This window comes from Leopardus geoffroyi, chromosome B1 (assembly GCF_018350155.1).
Source record: "Leopardus geoffroyi isolate Oge1 chromosome B1, O.geoffroyi_Oge1_pat1.0, whole genome shotgun sequence".
Classification (NCBI taxonomy): domain Eukaryota; kingdom Metazoa; phylum Chordata; class Mammalia; order Carnivora; family Felidae; genus Leopardus; species Leopardus geoffroyi.
Genome location: NC_059327.1, coordinates 6,517,894 through 6,545,868, shown reverse-complemented (window position 1 = coordinate 6,545,868; position 27,975 = coordinate 6,517,894). Strand labels below are relative to the sequence as shown.

Below are 27,975 nucleotides of genomic sequence, written 5' to 3'. Positions count from 1 at the left end.
GTTTGTGAGTTCAAGCCCTGCATCGGGCTCTGTGCTAACAATGCAGAGCTTGCTTGGGCTTCTCTCTCTCCCCCTCTCTCTGCCCCTCCCCTACTTGCTCTGTCTCTCTCAAAATAAATAAACTTAAAAAAGTTATTACAAGACGAGAAAACTCAGACTCAATCACAGATTTTTTTAAAAGCAGAATTGAATTGGACCCAATGGCATCAGTAATTTCTGAGGAAAAGACAAGAATGAAAAGAGGAGGGAAAAATGAAGAGTCAGATGAATTAAAATCAAAATGGGAAGGACACAGAGATGAAGGAGAAGCAGAAGAAAAGAACAGAAATGAAATCTGGAATGACTTTGGAACGACCCACACAACTTCAGGAAATGACAGTTGTGAAAAATCAGGCCATCCCTGAAATGCCTGACGTTTTCCTGCCTGATTTTTTACACTGAAATAAATACATTCAGAAGCCAGGGTAGAAGCCGGACGACAGCCATATTTATGTCACCATTTCGATGCGCACCAGCGCTTTAATAGACTCTTGAGGAAGTTGGTTTTTTGTGTTAATGACGTTTGTTCTCTCTCTTTCCTCCTCTGCTCCTCTTCTCTTTGTTCCATCCTCTCTTAGTCACCAAACCCACCCAGGGCATTCAGGCATACTTTTCACTTCCTGAGGAAAATGGCTCCCATGTTTGTTCCGCTGCCCGTGGGAAAATAACACACCGACTGTCCTCAGTGCCAGAGACACCGTTCCGGATTTCACCTCTTCCCACCTACAGGCCCCCGCCCTGCAACTCAGGGCTATAAAGGGAGCCCTGCTGCCAGGGCCGGGACCTCCTCAGACAGCTGTCCCCTTGGTGACATGAAGCCATCCCTCTCTGTATTCCCCAGCTTCCTCCTTGTGGCTCTGCTGTTTCCAGGTAAATGGGAAATGTGACCTCGTCCTGGGGACTGAGTCTCTCTGCAATGGTCATCTCCAGGCGGGGCGTCCAGGCAGGGCGTCCAGGCAGGCCGTGAGACACTAAGCCCACAGGTGCATTTCCTGGTGGGGTTCTCGGGCAGCAGTCTCTTGATGGGTTTGTCAGTGACCCCTTGAATGTGCTGATGGCCCTGGCTCCCCAGCAGACAGGGTCCTGACCCTGACCACACTTCCTCAGCCTTTTAATATTCACCTGCTCCTTACAGAGAAGGCAGCCTGCATCATGAATGATCCTAACTGTTAGGGAGTCTCACTCAACAACTATATTGGGGCACACTCATTGGGGACGCTCATTGGCTTTCAGGTGGCCTCCACTGCCAGCCCTCTCAGTCCTCACTCACCTCTCCCTCTCCTCTCTCTTCCTTTCTCTCTCCCTCTCCTTCTCTCTCTCTCCCTTTCTCTCTCCCTCTCCTTCTCTCTTTCAGTCTATCTCTCATACTCTCTCTCTCCCTCTCTCCCTGCCCCCCTCCACACACACACAACACACACACACACACACACACACACACACACACACACACTTGCCCTGCTTCCAACCCATTCCATGCCATTCTCTATTTGCTCACTCTCTTTACAGCTTTACTGAGGTACACTTATTATACCAAAACCCACACATAGTTAATGTGAACAGTTTGATGAGTTTGGATATTTGCAAACATTCCTGATACTATCACTATAGCCAAGGTAAGAGCCACCCGCAACCCCTCCCAAAGTTTTCTTCTGTCCCTTTATGGTGGTGTTTTTTTGTGATGAGAACACTTCAAAGATCTATCCTCTGAACAAACTTTGAAGTGCACAATACCATATTGCTACCTGTAGGCACGGTGCTTCACAGCAGATCTCTGTACTGCGGCCATGTTACAGGACTGAAACTTGTACCCATTGAGCAGCAGGGACTCCCAGTCTCCCCCCGACCCTCCATTTTACCCACCCGCTAGAGTAAAGGACCTCATCCTCACGGGTCCTCTTAAGAGAGAGAGTTCTAAAAATGCTGCAATATTTACTCGGAAACAGGACTATCCGGAGCCAGAAATGAGGACCTTCAAGGCACTGAGGGGCCCAGAGAACCCAGGGAAGAGTCTCCTGGACAAGGAACAAACGGGTCTCATTTGCTACACCACCAAGAGAAACGCCACATCTTACCGCGCACTCCCCCTTATGAGGGTAGGTGACTCCAGGAATGTTCAGTGAATGAGGAGAGGGGAAGGGGTCTGTGCCTGTGGGGTAGGGGAGAGCTTCACCCAAACCTGAGACCCGGAGGATATGACACTGAGTAAGACACCCTCGTGCCCGCTCCCTTGGCCTTGAGTTCCTTCAATCTAGGCATTTGCTGAATACCGGCGAAGAGGGCGGGGTAACCTGTGAGCTCACAGGGATGCCCCAGGGTGGGGTGTGCGGAGGATGGGGCACTGGTCTGAGGAACACAGGCATGACAAAGCCAAAGAGCCCTCAGCTGCCTTTCTGGTCGGTCCTCAACCTCCACGTGGAGCCTGAAAGCAATCTGGAAGGCCCTAGAGAAGACGGTCATTTCTAAGATGCTTCCTTAGTCCCAAACTCTTTCCTGACCCTGAGTCAGGGAACAAGAGGCTGGACGCTCGGTGGGCAAGAGCAGGGAACACATGAGGGTGTTGGCAGACGGAAGCCAGGAATTCAGATCCTGCGACATTATTCCCTGCATCGTCCTCTCCTCTCTTCAATCCCTTTGGAGGGGGCTCTGGGCTCCCAGGGGACTCACTCCCAGGTTCTCCTCCCAAGGGAAGGTGAAAAGACAAAACGGTGCTTGCACAACAATATAAGCAACACGAGGTGTGTGTCACTTATCCTAACTGTAGATCTATGACACAGGGTCATTCCCATTTGATTCAAGAGGGCGTTGGGGAGATTGGTCCACATTTGTCCAAAATAACGTGTCTAAGATCGTGCGGCTGGCAAATGGCAGTCAAGAGTGGAAACTTCAAGAATATAAGCAAGACTTCCAGGGCTGTTGTCCAGGAAGAGGTCTCAGTTCACTCCCTTTAAGACATACCTGTTTCTTTCTCCCCGATACCCTGCACTCGCTTCCTGCCTACGTTTCTCCGTGTGCATCACTCACTCTTGAATTTTTACTTGCTTTCCCCACCTGTGATTTCCGTCCTTAGCGCGCAGCCTCACTATGTTCAGACTGGTCCTGATGTGCGTCTGCTCCATCCCAGGGCCACACACAGAGTGCAACCTTGTGACCGGGCATCACTGACCACTGCCATCTCATTCCCCAATTCAGAGAAGAAGCAATGAAGACAGAGAATTTCCTCCATAATAAGTATTTTTGCAATACAATTTTCCGAGGCATTTTTATTTTCCTACTGTTTTTTCTACTTCCTATTGCATTTGAGTCTACTGGAGAAATACTCTTTATGAAGAAAATTCTCTCCCTAATGGCTTCTCCTCTGAATTGGGGAAGGACTCTCGTTACTTCCTGTATTAACATTATACCTCGATCTGTGTCTAGAGATGCAGTATCTCAAAAGTACACCTGAAAAATAAACAGCTAAGAGAATACACCCTAAAATGCTCACCCAGCTGCACAAGTCTGTGCTGGTCTGGCACTACGCTGGGTTAACCCACATTTTCCACCATTACACCGCTGTGGTCCCCAAGCCATGCGGTGACTTCTAGAAAATTCTCTGCCCTTTCGTGTCCTTGCACAACCCTGTGGAGCACAGCTAGCTTTAGTTCAAGACCCCATTTCGACGCTACATTTAACATCCATTTAAATTTGATAATCCCTGTGACCTTATTTGGCTGTTCTCTATGTTCCCAAATCACTCTGTGCAGACTCGACTGTGGATGGATTATACTGAATTTAAATACGTGGTTACGTGTTTGTTTCACAGCTGATTCAGAGAATGTCCCCCTCCCCTGACCCTGTTATGGCACACTAAAATGTCCTACATCATTCAGCCTTGAAGGAATGAGCAAGTGAGTTAATTTACCGAGTGAATAAACATCTGTAGGGCCCCCCATCTGTTCTCTTTTTGTCTTTCTCTCTTTCTAAGATTACCCCCTTTCTCTCTCAAAAGTTATTAAATTTCTGTATATAACGGCATGTTTAACAAAGTACAAAAATAGGATTTTCAGCTGGGATTCAAGGTACTAGGGGGTCGGGAGGCAGACCACTCTGCACAGAGGAGGTAACCAAAATGCAGCGACACAAGCCTTAAATCCTAGGGTGACTGGCGCATGGAGAGGCCCCTCCTTCTCCAGAGGGCAAGGGCTGGGGGTCTTGCTCCCAAATGGAGCCATTGGTTTCTTTTCTTTTTTTTTTTTTTTTTTCTCAACGTTTATTTATTTTTGGGACAGAGAGAGACAGAGCATGAACGGGGGAGGGGCAGAGAGAGGGAGACACAGAATCGGAAACAGGCTCCAGGCCCTGAGCCATCAGCCCAGACCCTGACGCGGGGCTCGAACTCACGGACCGCGAGATCGTGACCTGGCTGAAGTCGGACGCTTAACCGACTGCGCCACCCAGGCGCCCCTCTTTTTTTTTTTTTTTTAATGTTTACTTATTTTTTGAGAGAGAAACAGAGAGAGAGCTGGGGAAGGACAGAGAGAGAGAGAGAGAGAGAGAGAGAGAGAGAGACACAGAATCTGAAGCAGGCTCCAGGCTCCAAACTGTCAGCACAGAGCCTAACACAGACTCAAATTCACGAGTGTGAGCGGGGCAAGGGGCAGAGAGAGAGAGGGAGAGAGAGAATCCCAAGCAGGCTCCGTGCTGTCAGTGCAGAGCCCGATGCAGGGCTCAAACTCACGAACCGTGAGATCATGACCTGAGCCGAAAACCAGAGCCAGATGCTTATCCGACTGAGGCACCCAGATGCCCCGCTTTTTCTTCCTAACCCTTGCCCCTTGCCTTTTCTGTCAATCGTCTTCATAATATATAATTTAAGACAAAAATTCATCTTTACGAACCGCAGGGCTTGAACCGCAGAGTGAGGGAGCAAGTTCACATTCCTCAAGTAAACTGGCACATCTCAGAGGCACAAGACAGTCTTCCAGGCGCTTCCCCAGAATCAGGCGGAACTAGAAGCCATTTTCACTTTCAAAATCTGCCCTTGGCTACCTCTCATCTCCCTTACAGAGATGGCTCAGCCCGAACCCACCCTCCTCGCAGGACCACCCCACTGAAGTCTGCACTTGGGAGGGCTGTGTCACCCGTCAGTGAGCCTCGCAGAGCCCTTCCGTGTCCCCTTGCCTAACATCCTACATTGTTGAAAGTGGAACATTTGTATCGTGATACATCTCTTACCGCGTCTCTTTCCAACTGCCTCTGACCCGGCAGCTTATTTCTCAGGGAGAGTAGAGGTGGCTTTCAAGCCAGAATCAAGGATCTGATTTGTACACTCTCAGGCTGACTACGGGGAACTGTGAGTGCTCACATACAAAAGAAACCTGTTTCCTACCTACGGGCAACCTCCGCCGTGTCCCTTTGGACTCAGATGATCCGTGTTCGAGTCTTGAGATGGTCTTAAGAGGCTAATGTCGGATCTCTCTTTATACAGAACCGGAACCGGATTTCAAAGTGGTCAACTGCAAGAAAAGTGAAGGCTACTGTCAAGAATACTGTAATTATATGGAAACACAAGTGGGTTACTGCTTTAAAAAGAAATACGCCTGCTGTTTACATCAGAACTGAACTTGCTGACACAGAAGCCAGAGTTTGGTCCCCTCGCCGGCTCTCTGGGTCCTGTCCCTAACGCAGACACAGGGGTTTTTGGAGAAAGGACCGAGCATGGGCTAGCTGAGGTGTTGTCATCTGAGCTGGAGAGTTTCGACATGTTATTCCAACTAAAAGAGAGATGAAAACCCACTACGCCTGCCCTTAGAGAAAGTGACTTAGCCTGACGTGGACAAAATCCTCAAAAATCAACAGTTTTTTCTGGTAGATGTGGATGTAATAAACTTTCACAAGAAAGCATTCAAGTCATTCCTTCTCTTGTTTAAAAAAAAAAATTTTTTTTTGAGGGGGCGCCCGGGTGGCTCAGTCGGTTAAGCCATGACTTCATCTCAGGTCATGATCTCACGGTTCGTGGGTTCCAACCCCACATCAGGTTCTGTGCTGACAGCTCGGAGCCTGGAGCCTGGAGCCTGCTTCAGGTTCTGTGTCTCCCTGTCTGTCCCTCCCCTGCTCTCGCTCTGTCTCTCTCTCTCAAAAATAAACATTAAAAAAAATTAAAAATAAAATAAAATAAAAATATTTTTTGAGGAGCGCCTGCGTGGCTCAGTCAGTTAAGCATCTGACTCTTTTTTTTTTTAATTTTTGTTTTCAACGTTTTATTTATTTTTGGGACAGAGAGACACAGAGCATGAATGGGGGAGGGGCAGAGAGAGAGGGAGACACAGAATCAGAAACAGGCTCCAGGCTCTGAGCCATCAGCCCAGAGCCTGATGCGGGGCTCGAACTCACGGACCACGAGATCGTGACCTGGCTGAAGTCGGACGCTTAACCGACTGCGCCACCCAGGCGCCCCGCATCTGACTCTTAATTTTGGCTCAGGTCATGATATCATGGTTCATGATTGCAGCCCCCCATCGGGCTCAGCCCGGACAATGCAGAGACTGCTTGGGATTCTCTCTCCCTCTCTCTACCCGTTACCCCCTCTCAAAAAATAAATAAATAAACATTTAAAAAAGAGAGAGAAGGGGCGCCTGGGTGGCTCAGTTGGTTAAGCGTCCGACTCTCGATTTTGGCTCAGGTCATAATCTCATGGTTCCATGAGTTCAAATCCCACATCAGGCTCTGCGCTGACAGCTTGGAACCTGGAGCCTGCTTCAGATTCTGGGTCTCCCTCTCTCTCTGCCCCTCCCTTGCTCATGATCACCTCTCTCTCTCTCTCTCTCTCTCTCTTTTTCAAAATTAAACATTAAAAAATTTTTTTAAAAAAGAGAAAAATATTTTTGAGTGCCTATTTTGTTCCTGGGCACTGAGAAATGTAACAAATTGGAAATATGAATATGTGAGGAGAAACACAGCCAAATAAACTTAAAAAATAAAATGCCACACATTTTATCATGTGAATATATCCAAGGTAATATGTGGAGCAGATAAATATAAGAGATTTAAGAAAGGATTCCTGGGGAAATTCGAGCAGGGTTTTGGAGGATGAGTAGGAGTTTGTTAAGCAAAAGAGAGAGGCAGAGATTCCCAGGCAAGGGGTACAGTTTGCAGAGAGGCATGAAGACGTGAAAGAATGGTTCGCTAAGCAAATGGTGAGAAGTTCAGCATCACTACGAAACAGACGGATTGATCACAAGTCTCAAATGAGGAGCGTGCAGGAAAATGGTGAGAGGTTGTCAAAGAAAATAAATATGATGCTCCAGATCTCAGCTGCTAAACGAGAGGGGGTTATCAGGTACCTCCAGAGGAGTGACGCCATCATAGTTTCAATTTTAGAATGTTCCTTCTAATGAAAGACTTGGGGGTGGAATGGAAATGCACGAGACCAGAGGCAGGAGTACCAGGTAAGGGCTGATGGCAACTGTGGACGTCCAGAACAGCCATTCAGCGACCAAGGTGGAGATAATGGCTAGGAAGGGGAAAGAACTGGGTCCCCGATGACGTGGGGTTCTCAGGTTTGGTGACAGAGAAGAAGGAAGGGCATGGGACAGCAAAGAACGGTTAACTGAGGCAGCTCGCACAGGACAAGAGAGAGCAGGAGGGACATGGACAGGACCAGGTTGGCTCTGCACACGTTGTACTGGATCAGGCATTCGGGGCACCCCGCAGGGGCTTGAAGGGACCAATGCGGATTCCGGGAGAGGCAGGGAGACAAGAAATCCGAGCGGAAGGCTTGCAATCCTTCGCGAGGGGGCAGCTTTCGGGGCAGCAGAAGGACCTGGCTGAGTGATGCGACCAGTTCAGGGAGGCACAGAATGGGGGAACCACTGCAGCACTCGTCGGGGGCTCTGGGAGGGGACGTGAGACAGCGTGGGTCTAGAAGATGAGCACAGGAAAGGGGGTGGGTCGTCCTGCAAAGGAAGGTGGGCCCGGACAACAAGCAGGGACCCCGGAACAAAGGCAAGGATGCCTCTGCCTTCACGTTGTCTCCGTTCCGTCCGGTGGAGGGACAGGGGCCGGAGATGGGACTCCACTAGGAACGCAGCCTCGGGTATTCAATGCCAGCGTCTCCTAAGCAGTGAGAGCAAACATTTACTCAAGGAGCCTTTCATTTTTGCTCTTGGCGTAAGAGTCAGAACAGTGATTAAGTATGAAATCGAGAAGGGGGGAAGGTGTATGTGTGAGGAGTTTGTAAAGGAAACAGAATGTTGGGGTGGCTGAGAGGGAGATAGGGAGCATTGGCGCCCTCCCTGCAAATACACGTCTAGCGTGTCACCTTTCTCCTTAAATCTCTCTGCTGGGGCCGCTGTTTCCATTCACTCATTCATTCATTCACTCATCCATTCACTCATTCACTCACTCATCCATTCACTTATCCATTCATTCACTCATCCATCCATCCATTCATTCATTTACTCCTTCATTCACTCATCCATCCATTAGTTCGTTCACTCATCCATTTGTTCACTCACCCATTCATTAATTCGTTCACTCATCCATTAATTCATTCATTCACTCACTCACTCACTCACTCACTCGTCCATTCAACACATATCTAGTAAGCATCCACAGCAGCCCAGGCATTGTTTTGGGTACCAGAAGTCCAGCGATGAACAAAATCTCTGCCCACACTCTACCAAGAGGGACAGACAATAAGCATGACAGGTGAGTAAAATGTATGATGCATTAAAGTGATAAATGACGTGGAATAAGAAAAATCCAGGAAGGGATGACACTTTGTCAGGCAGGGGCTTGGGGCTGGGTGCGGGAGGTGGGGGAGCCTCCCTGGGTACAGACAGAGAGTGGCGGGGGGTGGGGGGGCAGGCCCTCTGCATTTGGCGGGTGGAAGGCATCCAAGGGTGAAGAGAGGACAGTGCCAGTGCCCCAGGGAGGCAAGGTGCTGTATGTGTTTGTGGAGCAGCAGGACGAGGCCAGTGTGACTGCAGCAAAGGGAACTAGGGAGCTACAGTCAGCTGTGAGGCCAGAGTGGTAGCATTGTTAGGTAACGAACCCAGGGATCCCAGCAAGATTTGGGCTTTCTCTTTGAGGAAGATAGGAGGCCATCTGCAGTTTGCTTCTTCGTGCTTCTGTACTTATAAGAGCATTTTATTAACACCACTGGGAATAAAGGGTCAGCGTCAGACCTGGGCTTTCCTGGGGAAATGAACTTACAACTCTCTTCAATCTCATGAGATGAAAATGTGCAAACAGTATTTTCTGTCCCCTTCGGTTGAGTGAAAGTCACCCTGCATGAAGACCTACTGTGTCCTGGGAGTCTACTGCCTGTGCCCACTGCTGGTGGCTCAGAAGTACATTTGTTATGACCATTGCAAATTTTCATTTGTCACGTGGGCATTGGTGGATGGCAGGAGTCCCCACGCCTGGTCCTTTACCCTTGGTCCTCACTGGGATTCTGCTCCGGGGGCTTCTAATCATTCCCCGAATAATGGGAACTTAAAAAAAAATCTCTCCTCACTAGATTCATAGTGAGGCAATAGCAGAATTTGCCATGAAATATGTCTAAGTGGTGATTATTTTGGGGCTCAAGGTGATTATTAGTAAACTGTTTATAACCCATGTTACAAAATTTTGAATGCATCATTCCTTCTACACCTTTCTTTACCTTTTATGAGTCAAGAGTCCTCTCTGCTCATCACAAGGAAAGCCCCATTTTATTCCTTTTCTATCTCCTTTTTTTTTGGGGGGGGGGGAGTTGTCTATATGAGATGATGGATGTTAACTAAACTTGTGGTAATTATTTTCTGGTATATGCAAGTCAGATCATTATGCTGTACACCTTAAATTTACACAGTGCTCTGTTATCACTTATGTCTCAAAACTAGAAAGAGGGAGAAAAAAAGATCATCATTTCTGATGTCAATGATATCTCAATAAAACAAGAAAACAAAGGAAGGAGATGCTATGTCCTCAAAAAAAAATCCTTTGGAGCACTTGGGAGGCTCAGTCAGTTGAGTGTCCAACTTCAGCTCAGGTCATCATCTCGGTTCATGAGTTCAAGCCCCCCGTGGGGCTCTGTGCTGACAGCTCAGAGCCCGGAGCCTGCTTCGGATTCCGTGTCTCCTTCTGTCTCTGCCCCTCCCCTGCTTGCACTCTGTCTCTCTCTCTCAAAAATAAATAAACATTAAAAAATTAAAAAGAAAATCCCTTGCGGGATTGTTGTGTCTGGGTTCCAGCTGGGTTACGATAAAGATTCCGCAGCTCACGTAGACCACCGAATTCCCAGCGGTGCATAGAGTGGCGCATAGACCTCCTCCCAGAATGCTGCCTTTCCAGACCTCTTTCTGGATAAATGTATTCCATACTTAATGCACACATAGACACACTCACACGAGGCTGATACTCAGGGACAGGGCATGTATGGTGAAAACTAGTACTTACATACAAACCCGGAAGCATTGCCATTGACTCAGTGACTCAGTTATTCTGCTTCTCAGAAACAGAATGGGTGCAAAGTTATAGTTATGCAAAATGAGTAAGTCCTAGAGATCTGCTGTACAACATTGTGCCTGTGGTTAAAATACTGTATTGTGCACTTAAACATTTCTTAGTAGGAGTAAGTCTCATGGTGAGTGTTCTTATCTCAGTTGAGAAATGGTAATTGTTCTCAAGAAATAACAAAAATGTCTTGAGAAATTTTTTAAATAAATCTGAATTTCAAACTAGAGCACTTATCAAACTACGGTATATCTACTTAAGGGATGCTATATATCCCTTAGGTATAATAAACACAAAAGCAAATAAAAAACATAAAATGCATAAGATAAAGATTTCAAGGCAATTTTCTATCTTGGAAAATACAAGATACAAATTTTCATATATCTGATGTAAAATTAATTGGCCAAATTATGTCTGAAAGAAAACAAAAGATTTTAGGTTCCAATGTGAAGATTATTGGGGATTTTTAATTATTTTATCTTTGAAAATACCCTGTCAAGTTACTGCATAACTCTTAAATTTTAAATATGCATTCAAAAAGACAAATAAATGTGCCTAAGGATAAATATGTATGTATGTAAACAAAGGCATACTTTGATTGCAGGCAAAGACGTTGCATCAAGAAAGTCCTAAATCTAACACAAGAAAGAACTTCTGGGTATTAAGACTCTAAAACATTCAAGCATGTTACCCAAAGAGATCTTGGGATTCAGAAGAATAAGGTCACAACTGATATTTTTCTACCGTGTGCGGTAATTTTTACAGTCCCCCTTGGAGACAACGGAATGAGCCCCGTGGCTCCTCAAGGCAAGTTCCAGTCAGCAGCTCTGTCAGTTACACTTGCTTTGTTCTTTTCACAGAAGTCTGCTTAATGCAGGACCCTGAGGATGGGAGGCTTTATGGACACCAGCTGTACCCCTGGTGGGAAGAGACCCGTTAGCCAGAAATTGCTTTAGGTCCTTACAGGGCCAGTCATACCACGCCTGGCTGCCTCCATGTCTGCCCTCCACGCCCACCGTCCACACACAGTGTCCTGCCTCCCACTGCACCTCCGGACCTTCCGAGAGCTTTGATCCCTGTGACCCATCCATCCCCCCGGGGTGACCCTTCATGGAGGAATCTATTTTCTCCTCCATACCCCTGGTCTGCTGGGGCGGGGGCCAGGTGGACAGGCTCAGTCAATCAAATCCTCATTTCGCTTCCTTGACTTTAATAACAGCCACACCTAGTTTTTTTCTACCTGTCCACGCGGGTGGTGGTCACTACACCTTGCAGGTTTGGACTGACTCAGTTTATCTCTTGGGTTACAGGAAAGTACCTTACTGGACCCAGGGAGTCCCCTTGTTGTAAAAACAAAAATTTAAATTAGTATGTCCAAATGAAGGGAAACTGAGATCATTAACACCGTGTCTGCCTCTTTTTTGATAGACCAAAACAATTTCCGGGGGTCAGATGACTAACATTAGCATTACCTATGAGGACAGCAGGGATAGGGCTGTATCCTGGCAGCGGGGAAATGACATCAAGCCCAGGTGGGAGGCAGAGGGGTCTGAAAAAATGTCTCTGTTAGGTCTAAATGCATCTCTCGTGCTCTACCGACTGAGCCAGCCAGGCAGTGGACGCTGCAGTTAGGCATGAGGCTTTCAGGAGAGCAGGGGAAGTGTCAGTCTGTTTTCCCCCTTCTGTCTGCTTCCTATGGACCCCCTCTGTGATTTGCCTCCACTCTGCTCTTCTTTTCTGTGGGGGCTCTGAGAACATCCTTCGAGAAGTCACTGCTGCCTCCTACCTATCTATCCAAGGCACCTGTAACGGGCACGTTATGATTCCTATTTCATTTAAGACAAAATAAGCATAGAAAGTTAAGTGATCCAACCCAAATGGCGATCAGACAACATATCCAGGTTGCTAATCGAGTTCGCTTCAAGCCAGAAAAGTCCAAGTGTGGGCTTTTTTTTTTTTGTCTTACACGACACTTACATTTCTAAGAGAACACACCTTTGTTTCTCAGAATGTCTTCTTGGCCACAACCTCAGAAAGATGGACACTGGCCAGGACAGGGGCTCAAGCTCTGGGGAAAGGCACTTTCCTTGCAAAGGCATGTGACTCTGTGAGTCCCAGATGCCAACAGACGTGGGTGTGCGAGCAGAGGAAATCACACTCACCAGGAATGCTGATACTTGGGTTCTAGTCCCGACTCTAGTCAATAATTGTGTTGACGCTTTGTGCAACTCCTGATGAGTACAGGGGGCAAACCTGTCCTTCTAAACCCAAGCTCTTTGCGACAATCAATGAACTGTATTTGTAAGAACAAAAGTTAAAATTAGAATGTTCACATGAAGGGAAACTGAGAGCTATTTCTGTAAGTACAGTACCTCAGTAGAGAAAGATGTGATCGCAGGAGGTTGGTCTCTCTCCTGTGATGAATTTATGGTGAGCCTGGAAAAGAAAAAAAGACCTATGAAGTCAACAAGATGAGAGTTTGGTGTAGGACTCTGGGAAAATGACGAATGTTCTCCCTGTCTTAGCCAAGGATCTGAGATTGTTAGCTGCACAGAGGGCTCTAATATAGAGGATCATAGGAAGTAAGTAAATAATTGATTTAGGACAATGGAAATAAATCCCCAAAGGAGTTGCTAGTGCCAGAAGGAAAGGAGGCTGGTGATGCTGATCAATCATCTTTTCTCTTTATTTGAAGCTACAGGAATAAAGACAAAAGGAAGACGCGTGAGGAAGAGCCCATGAGGATTCTTGGATAAGAGGAAGTCAGTGGGAAGATCACTTCAAGGGGATACTGTGGCAAGAATCATTAACCAAAGAATAAGAACCATTACCCCAGCCCAAATCGGGTGGTGGAGACCCCACTTATTTTTTCCCTTGGTCTAAACCCAAGGGCTGGGTTGACGTTCAAGTGGTTGGAAACCAGGCACTTGGTGAGGCCTCTGATGAACAGTGATCCCAAATCAGACAATCAAGACACTCCCCTATTGCTTTTAGGGGAGCATGAGATGATCCCACTGGGATAGTGGAGGCTGAAAATTCTGTTTTATATCTCCAGGAGTAAAAAGGAGGACATGAATCACAGTACATGGTTAAACAGACACATGGAGAGGAAGAAATGCTTCTATAAAGGTAAGGAGCCTGTCTGGTCCAAGGGAACAATAAGTACGAACGTAAGTACAACTTTGAGAGGGGAAGGTGAAGTCAGCCAACTGCTGTCTGCTCTTCGCTAGGGGATGGAACTTCTGGAATCCACAGAATTGCAAAGACATAGAGTCTTGACCTTTAAAGGGCACAGCCATGCTTTGACCCCCAGGACATATGAACGTGGGTCTGAACACAGCAAATTGAAAGGAAGAAACTGACATCTGATATTCTTCTTGGGGAAAAAAAAGGCAAAGTCGTACGGAAACAAACGTAAATTTTATCATCTTTTCAGGACCAGCATTTGGATGAAATATTTTCTGACTCCCTGAATATTTCAGGGTGATTTTCTCCTTTTCCCACGCAAGATAATCAGCCATGAAACCAAATCCTTTCAACACAGTTTTTCCCTTAAGATCTCAAAGGTGTCTTTCCCCGTCTGACATCTAGTGTGGACTAAAATACACGAGACAGGTCTGTTTTTGTTCTTTTGCAGGATGCCTGCTTTTTTGTAGTTTTTTTTTTTCCTTTATTCCTCAAACATTTTATTTAAATACTGCAATTCTCATTTCATCTGAAAAATTTGTAAGCCCTACTAACTGGCTTATTCTGATAATTTTCTAATTCATAAACAATTTTAAAATTGCATTTTAACATTAGTTCTTTAAAAGAAGGGGAAGGTGGGTGGGGGGATGGGACAAATACGCAAAGGAATAAGAGTTCACTTATCACGATGAACATATGGAATTGCTGAATCACTTGTACACGAAACTATTATAACACTATATGTTAACTATACCGGAATTAAAATATTTTTATATAAAAATATCAAGAATTTTTTTTTTAATTTTAAAAATAAAGCTATGAAAAGTGGTGAACCATATGGTCAAAATCAATTGTAAATGTACTGAGGCAGGAAAGAACTTGACAATGAGACACTAATAATTGTTAGGGAATAAAACATTGAGTCCAGGGCTAAGCAAGCATGCAATAATAATTCAGTAACAGTCACTTCATTCTGCTGGTTTCCCCCATACATTTCTCACTAAAAATTAATTTGCCTTTAAAAATCTTTTAATCAGGGGTGCCTGTGGCTCAGTCGGTTAGGCATCTGACTCTTGGTTTTGGCTCAGGTCATGATCTCATGGTTCATGAGTTTGAGCTCCATGTAGGCTCCATGCTGACAGAACAGATCCTGCTTGGGATTCTCTCTCTCTCTCTCTCTCTCTCTGCCCCTCTCCTGCTCGCGTGCTCTGTCTCTCGCAAAAATAAACATTAAAAACATAAGTTAAAAAAATTTTTAATTATATTGTCATAAGAACACTTCACATGCCTCTCAACAAATTTTAAGAGTACATTAATGTTGACTCTAGGTATAACGTTGTACAGCAGATCTCTAGAGTTGATTTATCGTGCTTAACTAAAACTTCATACCTATTGATCATTAATTAATCCCCATTTCTCCCTCCCTCCAACCTCCCATAGTTACCATTCCACATAATTTCTTCTTTGAAAAATTTGTTTTCCTTTCAGGGATCACATAGCCATGAGGTCGGCCCATTTGCCTTTCTGTGGTGCCTCATCTCCTCTGATAGCTTTCCTGCCTGTGTCTTTTTTCCCCCTCTGCCTGGAATGCCAACTCACTTTTGACTCTCACACCATTAATTCAACTTCGAAAGTATCAACTTTGCATCGCCACCATAAACTTTTCTTTACTCTTCCAATTCATTTTTTTTTCATCTTAGCCTGCCATTCTATTTCACCTTGTTTGGTCCCTAGAGACCCTTGCTTCTAATTAGTAGATGCTAAGGCTTTTTGTTTTTTTTTTCAATATATGAGACAGAAATGTCATCTGATTCCTGCAGTGAATCTTTTTCTGAAACGGCTGTCTTCTTAGTCTTCCCAATAATATTCCCATATCTGTATTTTGTAGTTTTTTTTTTCTTACACTTTGTGTTGATTTCAATTCTCTCTCTCCTGGAAAACATGTGAATTCATTCAACAGCAATTCACTGAGCTTCTATTTTATGACAACACTGTTCTAGGTCCTAAAAATAGAGAACCAACCGCACAAAACCTTGCCTGAATGAAGCTTACACTCTCATGGGATAAATAAGTCAGTGCAAAGAGTAAACAGCATCACTCACTATTCGAGAGCAGTGGAACCCTATTTCAGGGTCACCTGGATGGCAGATGGATGGGATTCCTGGCCGAATTCTATCTAGTACTTTGTTTCGTGAAATAGACTGAAATGGTAAATCCAAACTCTACGACTCGTCAGGAAGCAACACCACTTTGCCATGGTTATCATTATTATTATTATTATTATTATTATTATTATTATTATTGTTATTATTCTTTTCAGTGGCCATCCTAGTGCATGGGAAGTGGTGTCTCTGTGGTTCGGATTGCGTTTCCCTAATGATTAATGACGGTGAGCATTTTCCATGTGTTTGTTGGACATTCGCACTTTCCTCTCTGGAGAAATGTTTATTCGAGTTCTCTGCCCATTTTTATATTTGATGGTTTCTCTAATCATTGTGCAATTGTATCAAGGTTTTTTTTTTAATAGATAAAAATGTTTTACCACTCTCAAATGTTTTCAAACCCATGAGCAACTTTCATCTGTCCTTAAGGCCATCTTCTATTATGTGGGTACCATGCACGCCAGAATAATTATCTTCTATATTGGGACAAACTGACCTTCACTTCCTTTCAACCCTGTGATTATAAGAACCAATGAGCCTATGACCAGATTAATGAGATTTTTCAATGAGCTTGATTTTCTAGTTGGTCTTCTGTTGGAATGGCATGCCTGATTCTCCAATGCTATTCACGAAATTCTTCCTTAGAGGTTGCATCCGAGTCTGTGACTTGGAAAAAACAAGTCTACATATAAAGGAAAAGGTGGGTAATAAACTCTGATACCATTCATTTATTTCTCTCCAAAATGAGCTAACTTTCCAACATAGCTCATAAAAGTTCCGAACTATACAGAAAACAATTTCCAAACTATAATTTCACGGCAATTTGAAAGCTGGCCGGGCTGCTAGAAAAAATATACCATCCACGTACCTTAAATCTTTTCTAAATCAGGTAACAACAGCAAAAAGAAAACATACTTTTCATGGTTTCACCTACAAGGTGACTTTTAAAAAATGACCCATACATTTGGATATATACATGATAGAATCTGTATTAAACAGTAATTCTTGTGTCTTGTAGCTACACTTTGTCCATCCACAGAGGTGGATTCAGAATTACAAACATTCATTGGAAGTCTTCAACTTAGCCTGTGTTCTTGGTGTGGAAGCCAGTCTTCTCAAGGATCGAATTGAGATGCTTGTGCTTTTTTTACAATGGGAACATCCAGAGATGTGTTCAGAACAAATGCTCCAGAGAAAAAGAATTACAGATTTTGACAGATTTCTTATTTACTGTTTGACCCTCACACATACCCATCTTGGTATCTCTTTCATGATTGCTTCATTCAGTCAGCTATAGGGTGACCCTTTTGTTGGCAAAGAGAGAAAAGGACCTTTTAGTTCCCAAATAATTCCTCCTTAACTCCTGTTTTCATAGGTGTCTTTACAAGGTACAGAAAGGCCAGTCAATCAGGGTATCCTTTGTCAGGACCCACTGTACTGTCTTTGCTTAATCTTTCTAGTTCTGGAATGTCCAAAGTGACCTCCGGGTCCCCACCTCTTCTGTGCACCTGCATGGCTCACTGGTACCCTTGCTCACGTCCAGAAGTCCCAGGCCACCACCTGACTTCTCGTCAAAATCCATTTTCTGAGTAAGATGCGTGTTCAGATATTGTGGTGAATGGCTTAAGTCAGGTGGGAGGCCACCTAAAAGAAATCCTACATGCAGCTGTTACAAAAAAAAATCAGGAAACTCTCCACACACCTAGTTGAAAAAAATCTCCAAGGTACATCATATAGAAAAGGCAAGTGCAGAGTACAAAGAATAGTCTGTCACGATGTTTATGCAAGAAGGGGCATATAGACGCATCTCTGTTTATGCATACATGCAACATCTCTGGAAGGGTGGAGAAGAAACCGGTAACGGCTGCCATGAAAGCCTGGGAGGGGGGAGAAGACGGGAAGACTTCCTTTTCATTTCTTGGTAAGTGAATTTTAAGGGAAATAAGCCCAAGTGATACTGGGACCTAAGTCAAGTAGGTGCAGAATGAGTGGTTGCAGGGATGCCTGGGGCGGGGTGGGGCTCAGTCAGTTAAGTGTCCGACTTCAGTTCAGGTCATGGTCTTGTGGTTGGTGAGTTCAAGCCCCGCGTCAGGCTCTGGGCCGACAGCTCAGAGCCTGGAGCCTTCTTCGGATTCTGTGTCTCCCTCTCTCTCTGCCCCTCCCCCATTCACACTCTATCTTTCTCTCTCTCTTTCAAAAATCAATAAACATTCAAAAAAGTTTTTTTTTAATGTTGAGGATTCCAAAAAGCATTGAAAAGAAAAAAAGAATTAGTAGCTGCGGTAACTGGACATTTTAGCATCATCAGTTACACAAAGCTGTGTGGAGAGCTGTCCTTCAGGACCGCCTCTAATGCTATCCTCCTTATAAAGACTCCCCTCAGGTGAGGCACAGCCTCCCCACACAGGCCAGTACAGCCATCTGCAGCGGGGGGAGTCCCTGTGTCTCCTGCTAGGCTGCCCCCTCTTTTTTTTAAGTTTATTTGAGAGAGAGAGAGAGAGAGAGAGAGAGAGAGAGAGAGAGGAAGGGGAGGAGGGAGGGGCAGAGAGAGAGAGAGACGGAAAGAGAGAATCCCAGGCAGGCCCCGTGCTGTTGGCGCACAGCCACAGCCCGATGCGGGGCTGGAACTCACGAACCTTGAGATCATGACCCGAGCCTGTATCAAGGGTCGGATGCTTAACCGACTGAGCCCCCCGGGTGCCCCTAGGCTGCTTGCTCTTCAAGTCAAGACAGCTTCACGGAAAAGAGTCTACCCTCTTTACCCAGGGTACACAACTTCCTGACTTTTAATACATCAGTTAGACTTGCCCCATTTAAAACAACAATACCGTACGTGGTATCTGGCTTCATTTTTTTTCATTCAGCACGTTTGCGAGGCACATCCATGTTGTAATCATCTGTGGCTGTTGTATGCTCGTCGCTGCGAGGGAATGCAGTATTCGCTTTATTCCTGCGCTGTAATACACTATTTGGGCTGTCTTCTGTCGACAGTTGCAACGACGAGGCTACGCTGAACCTTCTCGTACGTGTCTCTCGGTGCACACGGGGCTGCGTCTGTTGGGGATACGCCTGGGAGTGCATTGGTGTGTCCAACTCACGCGTCCATACCGCCCAGACAAAAGCTTCTCAAAGGCAGGAACCGTGTGCGCACATCCCCACCTCTGTCACCGGGCGCAGCACCTGCTCGCCACTCGTGATTCTCTTTCCAGGGCACCCTCGGTGTACCAGGTCATTGGTCAAGCCCCGCTTCTCCCAATACCAAGAAGCCTGTCTGTTTTTAGGCAGAAAGGAAGAGTATCCAGTACCCTCTGCCCACAGCTTTGCTCAGTAGACCAGATAAATGTGCTCATTCCTGATAAGCATTGTTCCCCCAAACCTATAAATGTCCCATTTTTGTGTCCTCTCCCCTCCACTCCGCTGTTTCATCGGCTTTGCTTTCCCGCACAGGAGAGGTGGGAGAGCCGAGGGAACCTCAGAACATGAAGGTCCTCTTTCTTTTTGCTGTTCTCTTCTACCTGGTCCAAGTTAACTCAGGTAAATGTCTCCTGGCCGGTGCAGAAGGCTGCTCCAGGCTAGTTGAGGGGACCAGGGAAGGCAGGGCAGGAATCCCATGGATGAGTGTCCGTGTGGAGGGCTGGTGTGTCGGTGGGTGGTTAATGGGTGCAGGTGCGCCCCCTGGGGCTCAGCTCTGGATGTTTGGATCCTCCCTGCACCATACGGGTCCTATCACACAAGACAAAGGGGCACCTTTGCTCTGATACGAACTGGAAGCATTCACTGCAGTCTGGGGAAGGTTTCCAGAAGGAAATGACAGCCACATGAATTCACAGCTGGAAGGGACTGTGGCTCTTCCGTGGCAGGACTGCACTCCACAGGGAGGGGAAAGCGAGCATCCAGGAAAGCCACAGTGTGTGGCTGTGCCCTCACCAGCTACGGTCTGGGCCGTCACTCACACCCATGCCAGTGTCCCTCCTGCTTCCCCGGGGGCCTGTTCTCCATGACGACACTGACACAGAGCTGGTCAAGCACACACTCCTGGGAGAAATAATCAGTTACTGGAGCAGGTGAGACTAGAATGCACATCTCCAGCTCCCTAGGCTCATGGTTCTTCTAACCTTCACTGATGTGGGGCCCCTCTCTTCACCACGACAGAGCTGAGGCGACACAGGGTCATGGGGTGGGCCCCCATTGTTGCTGAGATATTGCACCAGGCTGATTTGTAAATCGTGCAACGCTGTGAGCATGTTGTGGGTTTTGTTTGTTTTTTTTAGTCATGACGAGTAGTATCTAATAAGAACTTTCCTTCAACCACTCGTTCCCAAATAAGAAATGCTTCCTTTTTTTTTTTTATTGAGATACAGTTGATACGTGATGAGATACGAGTTTCGGGTGTACAGTACAATGAGTCCTTGTTTATATATGTTGTGAAATGACCACCGCCGGAAGCCTAGTTAACATCACTCACCGCACACACTTACAATTTGTTTTTCTTGTGACAAAGAGAAAAAACTTTTCATACAGGGTGGTGGTGCTGGATGTACAAGTTCACAAGTCGTGGTGAAGAAAAAGGCTTTTTTTCCTTTTTTTCATTGGAAAATACGAAACTAAAAACGGGGCCACAAGCTGAGCATCAGAACTATTCTGCTCTTCCGAGAGGCCAAGACCCGTGCCCCCATTATTCCACTCTGTTTTCTGAAGCTTCCTTTCCTTTCTCCGAATGTGCTACTCCTATCTGTCACAAGGAAGCTTGAGAGCCCTTTTGTAAGAATAGGGGATAAAACACACACCCTCCTGGAAACATTCCGAGGTGTAGGTAGACTGTTCCTGTTTTAAAGCTAAGAAACCAAAACTCCATTAAACTGGCATTTGTCCAAAGACACTTCACTTTGGAAAAATACAGTAAATATTCAGGGTTGGGCTGTGGGCTGGGGTCTTCTTTTATTCTCTGGCTTATATGAATTCCATGTCTATTCTATTTACCACTAGGGGATATTCCACCTGGAATTAGAGATGTTATCTGCCTTACACAACACGGAACCTGCAGACTTTTTTTCTGCCATTTTGGTGAGAAAAAGGCCGAGATCTGCTCCAATCCCTGGAACAGGTGCTGTGTACCAAGTACAGAGGCAGAAATAAGTAATAAACCGGAGATGGTTGGCAAAAAAAGAGAACCCTGAGACCTCATGTGTCAGCTTCTGGAATGCAGGAGGGCTCTTGAAGTATCTCAAGGGCTCAGAAGAATGTGTGGCTTATCGAAGGTGCTCAATAAAAGTTTGTTGAATGAATCCAGCAGCAAGGGTGAAGGTCTGATAAAAGAATTTTCCTAAAATCTTGTCCACTTTACCTTCTCTTGTTTTTTTCTTAAAGAGTCTCAGAAATTTGTCCTAGCATACCTCCTGCTTCTCTTCCCGGGAGTGTCTCTCACTGACCCATAGACCAGGGTGAACCAGAAACCATGCTCCAAACTGATCTCATCCTCAGAGGGACAGGAATGCAGTCAACCTACTGGCCTCTTTCCCACCAAAGACCATGCGCCTTCTCATCACACCCAGCACCTGCCTCAACTTACATATTCCCAGGCCCTGACAAGCCTCATCCCCTTCTCCTAATCTCAAGTAATAATCACAACAGGTGATATGTAAATAGGAGTTTAGTTTGCAAGAACTAAACTCAACACTTACCCTTAGGTTATCCCACTTGATTAACCAACAACCTTACGGAGTTATGTATGAGCAGCTCCATTTGGGGGATGGAAGGGAAATGAAAGCCAGAAGGTTAAGCAGATTGCCCAGGTCGGCATTTCCTAAGAGGGATTCTGACATGCCCAGCCCAGCAAACACTCACTGCGCCGTGTTACTTCTAAAGAACCTATTTCTGAGCACCTGCGGCAAGGTAGAGCTTCTGTCCACGAAGATTCCTACAACTCACAGCCCTTCGCTCTTCTCTGGATCCTGCTCACACGCGTTGTCTATACCACATCTCTGAGCCAGCCATCCTGAGAGTAGTGACTATTAATTACAGGCAGGAAATGTCAGAAGATAATAAAGACAAATGTGCTGGTGTAGGAGACCCTATGCCAAGCTTTTCCAGACTAATAGCTTAACAAGTTCCCTTGTTTGGGATTTCCTGCTCACAGCCTGAATCCAGTCTGCTCATGAATACACAGAACTTGAAGAGTCGCCTGGAAAATAAACTTAGGGGTTCCTGTCTCGATTCCCCGGTCAAGTTCCCATGAACATTTCATGTAATGCCTCGGGCCTCTCCCCAGGCTCTTCTAAACTCACCAGACAGACTTGTAGGAACCTCTTTTGACTACAGGCATCTCTTGACTCAGGGGGGACTGCAGCCCCCTTTCTCCCCAGGGGGCTGAGGACCTTTTCCAGGCCTGGTGTCAATGCCTGCCTAGGAAGGATGTGGACTCCACAGTTAGATTTTGCTCCCGTGAAACACAGCAAAGCTTCATGCTTCAGAAGACGCACTCTGCCAAGAGCACCATCACTCTGTGCCCAAAACTTGGCCACCAGAGAGCACCCAAATAATAAATACATAAATGAAGGAACAGGCCAGTGCCCAGAACGCTGGGGAACTGGGGTCTGGTTCCACCCCACGCACTGAGCAAGTACCATTAGCCAGCTAGTTTCTTTTCGTGGTCTCCTTTCCCTCAAAAATAAAATAAAGGAGCTGCCATAGACCTCTGAGACCCCATCACATCTCACCCATGTCTGAGGGTAGAATTGTTACTTCACCCATGATCCTGGGGTGCGGGGTCTCCATCAAGTGAAGCAAGGACAGAGGACCCACCTCCCCTAACTTCCTCTGCAGTATTGTCACCACAGAGCCTGATGGTAACCCACAGACGAGTCCAGGACTGGCCAGCAGGGGGGTTGCCCAAAGCCCTAAACCGGGCTGTTAACATTTTCCTAATGGAAACATTTTCTAGTGGACATTGGGCCTGGTCTGGCCTTCGGTGTGAAAAATGTTACCTTTGTTTTTTATTTATTTATTTATTTGGAGAGAGAGAGAGAGAGAGAGAGAGAGAGAGAGAGAGAGAGAAAGCCCCAGAAGGGGAGGAGTACAGAGCGGGAGAATCCCAAGCAGGCTCTGCATCCTCAGCGTGGAACCCCAGGCGGGCCTCTGAAATGTTGAACAAACTGCCTCATCTCCGCGGTACTTTTTGAAATTGCCCAGTTGTACACGCTCCTAAAGTGCTCTGGAATCGTTCTAAGATGATGTGAACCCCCGCCAAACGCTATTTCACAAAGCCAGAACGGGCCTTGGCAAGGCGGGCAGCCTGTCGATACCAGGACTGACCGCTAGAGGGCGCGCCGCCGCCCTCAAGGCGAGAGCAACCCCGGTTTTGATCAGGGGTCTGAGCTGCTCCAACAAAGCAGCAGGTGGGAATCCAACTCCGGCTGAGAACAAAGGGAGCCTGGATTACCAACACTTGTAGCCTGCATTTCTTAGCATTAAGTAATTATAGTGCCTCATGCATTTCTGCCCTAGAGTGCCACTGCAGGTCTGTGGGAGGCCTGCTCGGAGACTGCCTCCCCCAGGGTTTATAGGAGCCACTCCGGTAGGACTGTAAGTGCACATACAAATAGAAAGGGGTGCTGGACTTCACTGCATCCTGCCTCTGGGTCCCAGATCTATTGCAACCTGGGGATTCACCTGCCCCGGCCTTGCTCTGAGGCACCTGCATCACACAGCCAGGGGCAGCCTGGAGGAGGCGTGGGCAGACCCAAGACATTGGCATGCCTTTTCTCTTGGTGAAACTGGTGTTGGAAGCATGAACCCTCTACCCACACAAGGGGGAACTGAGTTTCCTGGTGGCTGGGGGCCCCAGGGAGCCAGCAGAAGGCAGAGGGACCAGCCTGTGTTGAACAGGGTCCAGTGTTTTATACTTGGCAGTTTTGGTTTTTTTTGTTTGTTTGTTTTTGGTTTTTTTTTGAGAGGGGAGAGAGAGAGTGTGAGCAGGGTAGGGGGAAGGAGAGGGTGGGAGAGAGAGGGAGAGGGAGAGGGAGAGGGAGAGAGGGAGGGAGGGAGGGAGAGAGAGAGAGAGAGAGAGAGAGAGAGAGAGAGAGAATCTTAAGCAGGCTCCACGCCCGGCACAGAGCCTGGATAAATGAATCCACGTCTCCAACACAGGTCATCTTCCGTCCACTGCCACCATCCTTTCTGATCCATGGGCTGAACGTGGGGCCACCAGGGGACCTGGACACCCACTGTGTTGCCACACCCTCCTCAGAGCCTGAAGTCTGCATCCTTGCCTTTTATCACCCCCCCTCCGCCCCCCCCCCCCCCGGCTGGGGAGTGGCAAAGCCCTCACTGGCCCTGGAGCATGCTACATCACACATGTCCCCCTGGGGGACAGCAGGAGTAAAGCAGCAGGGGTTGGAGGGGCAGAGTCCTCCTGGATCCTGAGTCTCCACAAGGAGCATTTGCCTACTGTCCCCTGTCCCTCGGTCATAGAATCTTAGACAAGAGATGGTGCCCAAGAGATCGTTTAACAAAAACCACGTCCTCTGAAAGGCAGCATGCTGGCGTGGAAAGACTCCGGAATGAAGAATCAAGACAGCCGAGCTTGGTTTAGTTCAAGATATAGGCAGACTCTGAGCTCACCTCCTCCATGGAACACACCAAATTAATGTGGGGACCTGGAACAGATCCTTCTGCCTTGGGCACAGAAAAAAAAAATAAAAAAGAAGAAGGAGAAGAAGAAGGAAGAGAAGGAGGAGAAGGAGAGGAAGAGGAAGAGGAAGAGGAAGAGGAAGAGGAAGGAGGAGGAGGAGAAGCAGCAGCAGCAGCAGCCATGGTTTAAAAGAGCAACTAGTTGGGGCGCCTGGGTGGCGCAGTCGGTTAAAGTCCGACTTCAGCCAGGTCACGATCTCGTGGTCCGTGAGTTCGAGCCCCGCGTCAGGCTCTGGGCTGATGGCTCAGAGCCTGGAGCCTGTTTCCGATTCTGTGTCTCCCTCTCTCTCTAACCCTCCCCCGTTCATGCTCTGTCTCTCTCTGTCCCAAAGGTGAATAAACGTTGAAAAAAAAATTAAAAAAAAAAAAAAATAAAAGAGCACCTAGCCGGGCCCCTGGGTGGCTCAGTCAGTTAAGCAACCCATTCTTGATTTCGGCTCACATTATGACCTCACAGTTCGTGAGTTCGAGCCCCATGTGGGGCTCTGTGCTGACAGCGTGGAGCCTGCTTGGAATTCTGTCTCCTCCTCTCTCTACCCCTCCCCAGCTCACTCTCTCTCTCTCAAAATAAATAAATAAACATTAAAAAAAAAAAAAAAAAGAGCCACTAGCATAGAAAAGCACTAGAACTCTGCCAAGCAGTGCAGATAAGCTGCAGAGAAAGGTGAGAAGATTGTGTTATCACTGCCTCTGGAGGTGAGAGACTGCCACCAGGTCCTGTGCTGTGACATTACCAAGCAGGGGGGGATGAGCATGCAAATGTCATTAAAAGTCTCTCAGACCAAACTCCCCACCCTCCCCCTGGGCAGAGTCAGGCAGCACAGCTCCTACGGGGTGATTATCTACCGTCCAAATATCACCTCCAGGGGAGGCACCGCAACATAAAGGATGGAACGGGTTTTTACGAAACAAACAAGAACATCCTTTAAAATAGCCCTTTTGGAAAGCCACAGGCCATACAGTTAAACAATAGTGTTGCAATAGCTCAACATATGAACATTCCTCTTTGGGGACAGCCTTCGGAATCCTCCTCCAAAAAACTCAGAAAGAATCCAGTGCAGCACAATCATGAAGTGAAGCAGCCAAGGAAACCCAAACCCCGGGGTTGGGGGGTGTCCGAAACCAGCCCGTGGTCCTGGGCTCCGTCCCTCACTGCCGGAGAAGGAAGCATCCGCCAGACTCGGACACCCTGAAACGCAGGCACGTCTACAAAGCCACCGGTGCTCAACACGGCCGGACACCAGGCGAACCTGTGCTTTCCAGGCTTCCTCCTCGCGGGACACCCGGTACCCAGTACCTGCGGGTTATTCCCTAGATGACGACACAGGAGACCATCACGTGTCTCACCTACAGGAAACACGTGCCCGCCCCAGCTAAGTCTGAGAATTCACGCAGGGGAGGGGCCCGTCTGGGAGGTGGAGCTCACTCACCGCGGTCACCCAGACGAGGCCTCTGGGAGGGTACATTACACATAGAGCATCAGCTTGGGGCCGGGGGCATGCACGACTCGGGCTAGGTCTGCCTGGGATCCAGGTCCAGAATTCTAGTGCTAAATGCCAAGGAAGCCAGGTTTGTGCTCAAGGTCGGCCTGGCAGCACTTGGGGCTGGGTGCTCCCCGGGCTCCAGCTCCTGTGCTAAGTGCTTCACATGCTCTATCTCTGTTCATCTACCAGCAGGCGTCAGTGTGTTCATCAAACAGATGAGACGCTTACAGCTCAGAGGTGTGAAGCTACTCACCCAGAGCCACACAGCTCTAAGGGAGGAGGTTCTGCTCAGATCTGCCCGGGAGGCAGCAGGAGGAGGTAAATGCACCCCACTTGAAGGTCTCGGAGGCTTGCCTGAGGTCATGTAGCAAGTTGACGATGGGTTGATGGTGACCCTTTCCCCGCCCATTTTATAGGACGGAGGAAAGGATATCCTATGAAATATAGAGGAAGCAGCGTCCACACACAGTGTCCTTCTAGGGCTCCCTAACTTCATAAATAGTGATGTGAGGATCAGGGTGGCCGTAGCAGTGAAAACAGAAGACCGCGCGTTACCAAGGGCCTTTTAGAGTCGACCCTCGAGATTACCGGGGTTTTAGAGAGGAAGAAACAGAAACTCGCCTGAGTGAAGACAAGAGCCCAAGACCACACAGCTAGCGACGGGGCGGGGCGGGACGGCAGCCCCTGCCTTGTCTCCTGCCCTTGGGGTGACTGTGAGGAAGGAGTCCGGGGCTCTGCCCGGGCTCCCGGGCTCCCGTATCTCTAGATGCGGGTAGAGGAGGAAGTGAGTCCTGGGCTTGACCCTGAACCGCCTCCCGCTCCCTGTCCCGTGGTAGCAGGAGGGCCCTCACCCTTCCACCCGAGCCCGGGGGAGGTTCGAATCCGGTGTTCGTGGCGCTCCGCTTGGGGCCCTGAACGGCGCTAGAGACGCGGAGACTGTGGCTCGAGCCGGCAGCAGAGGCCGTCGGAGGCCTTCTCTTACCTTGGGACCTCACGGGTGTGGGTGTCCGCTCTGCAGCTGGATCAGTGCAGGGGGAGGGTGGGGCTGATCACAAGGACCACCCGCCAGGGCAGCCCAGGCAGGGCTGCGGCTCTAGGGCGCCACCTGGCGGGTAGGAGGGGCCAGCCAGGTGAGCAGGGGGATGGGACCTCCCACAGCTCCGGAAGCAGAGGGAAGGCAGTGACAGGAAATGGCAGGAATTGAATGAGAGAAGGTGTCCGGCGCACGGGGAGGAAGGAAACTGAGGACGGACCCACCTCGTGGCCTCTGGAAGGCGGACTGGACCAGCCCGTACTGGAAGGTGGGGCGGGCTCAGGGGCACTGTCCCCGTTCCCGCATCCAGCCGGCTCCTTCCCTGCAGCACAGGTGGGCCACCGGCTACCCAGGACCCTCAGGCTCCCACAGGGTGGCCCCCTGAAGGCAGGCGGATTGCTGGAGCTGACGAAGTCCTGGGAGACTTTCCCTCGTGGCTGTGCGTCCCCGTCCTTCTCGCTCTAATGAGCAGCTGCCCCTCTCCACCATCCCCTGCAGGTGAGCCAAGCCCGCAGGTGCCAGCAGGACCAGGAGGAGTGGCGGCAGGGTAACCGAGGCACCAGGGATGCGAATTCACACGGTGCCCGGGAGCAGAGGCCAAGCCCTTTCCCAGCAGGCGGGGCCACGCGGGGAGGCGGGGAGGCTGGTGCCCGCCCAGAGCTCCGGGAATTCTCACCCGCCTGACCCACCGGGGGGCAGAGCCACGGTGACTCACACACCCAGGTGTTCCGGGTGATGCTTCATGCTGGGTGTGGGGCCTGTCACAGGTGAGCTGGACTGAAGGGGCTGGAAAAGCCGCACATTTCACTTTATTCTTGTCACTGTCTTGCCCCAGGGAGGGCTGTGCAGATGGCCAGCAGTCACCAGGCGAGGTCTGTCCCTAAGGCAGTTGGGTGTCCGCACC

At 48.0% G+C, this 27,975-nt stretch overlaps 2 protein-coding genes and 1 long non-coding RNA gene across 5 annotated transcripts; 2 read left to right on the top strand and 1 right to left on the bottom strand.

Moving 5' to 3' along the window:
- The first annotated feature begins 62 nt into the window (after window positions 1-62).
- On the top strand, window positions 63-5,931 carry LOC123584310 (sperm-associated antigen 11-like). Its single transcript, XM_045452080.1, has 3 exons — window positions 63-909; window positions 1,983-2,132; window positions 5,507-5,931. Exons 1-3 carry the CDS (start codon window positions 852-854, stop codon window positions 5,638-5,640), a joined length of 342 nt encoding a protein of 113 aa, XP_045308036.1. The 5' UTR covers window positions 63-851; the 3' UTR covers window positions 5,641-5,931.
- On the bottom strand, window positions 4,836-27,403 carry LOC123584318. 3 transcript variants are annotated; one of them, XR_006705318.1, is made up of 5 exons: window positions 27,296-27,403; window positions 17,362-17,510; window positions 12,891-12,954; window positions 12,681-12,811; window positions 4,836-5,534 (listed from the first exon to the last, which is right to left on the bottom strand). It is a non-coding gene; the product is annotated as an uncharacterized LOC123584318 (long non-coding RNA). The 3 variants fall into 3 exon arrangements; XR_006705319.1 differs by lacking the exon at window positions 12,681-12,811; XR_006705316.1 differs by lacking the exon at window positions 4,836-5,534 and having other exon boundaries at window positions 11,010-12,811.
- Window positions 19,128-21,151, top strand: LOC123584298 (sperm-associated antigen 11-like). The gene is made up of 2 exons (XM_045452045.1): window positions 19,128-19,400; window positions 20,853-21,151. Exons 1-2 carry the CDS (start codon window positions 19,346-19,348, stop codon window positions 21,041-21,043), a joined length of 246 nt encoding a protein of 81 aa, XP_045308001.1. The 5' UTR covers window positions 19,128-19,345; the 3' UTR covers window positions 21,044-21,151.
- Window positions 27,404-27,975: the final 572 nt, after the last annotated feature.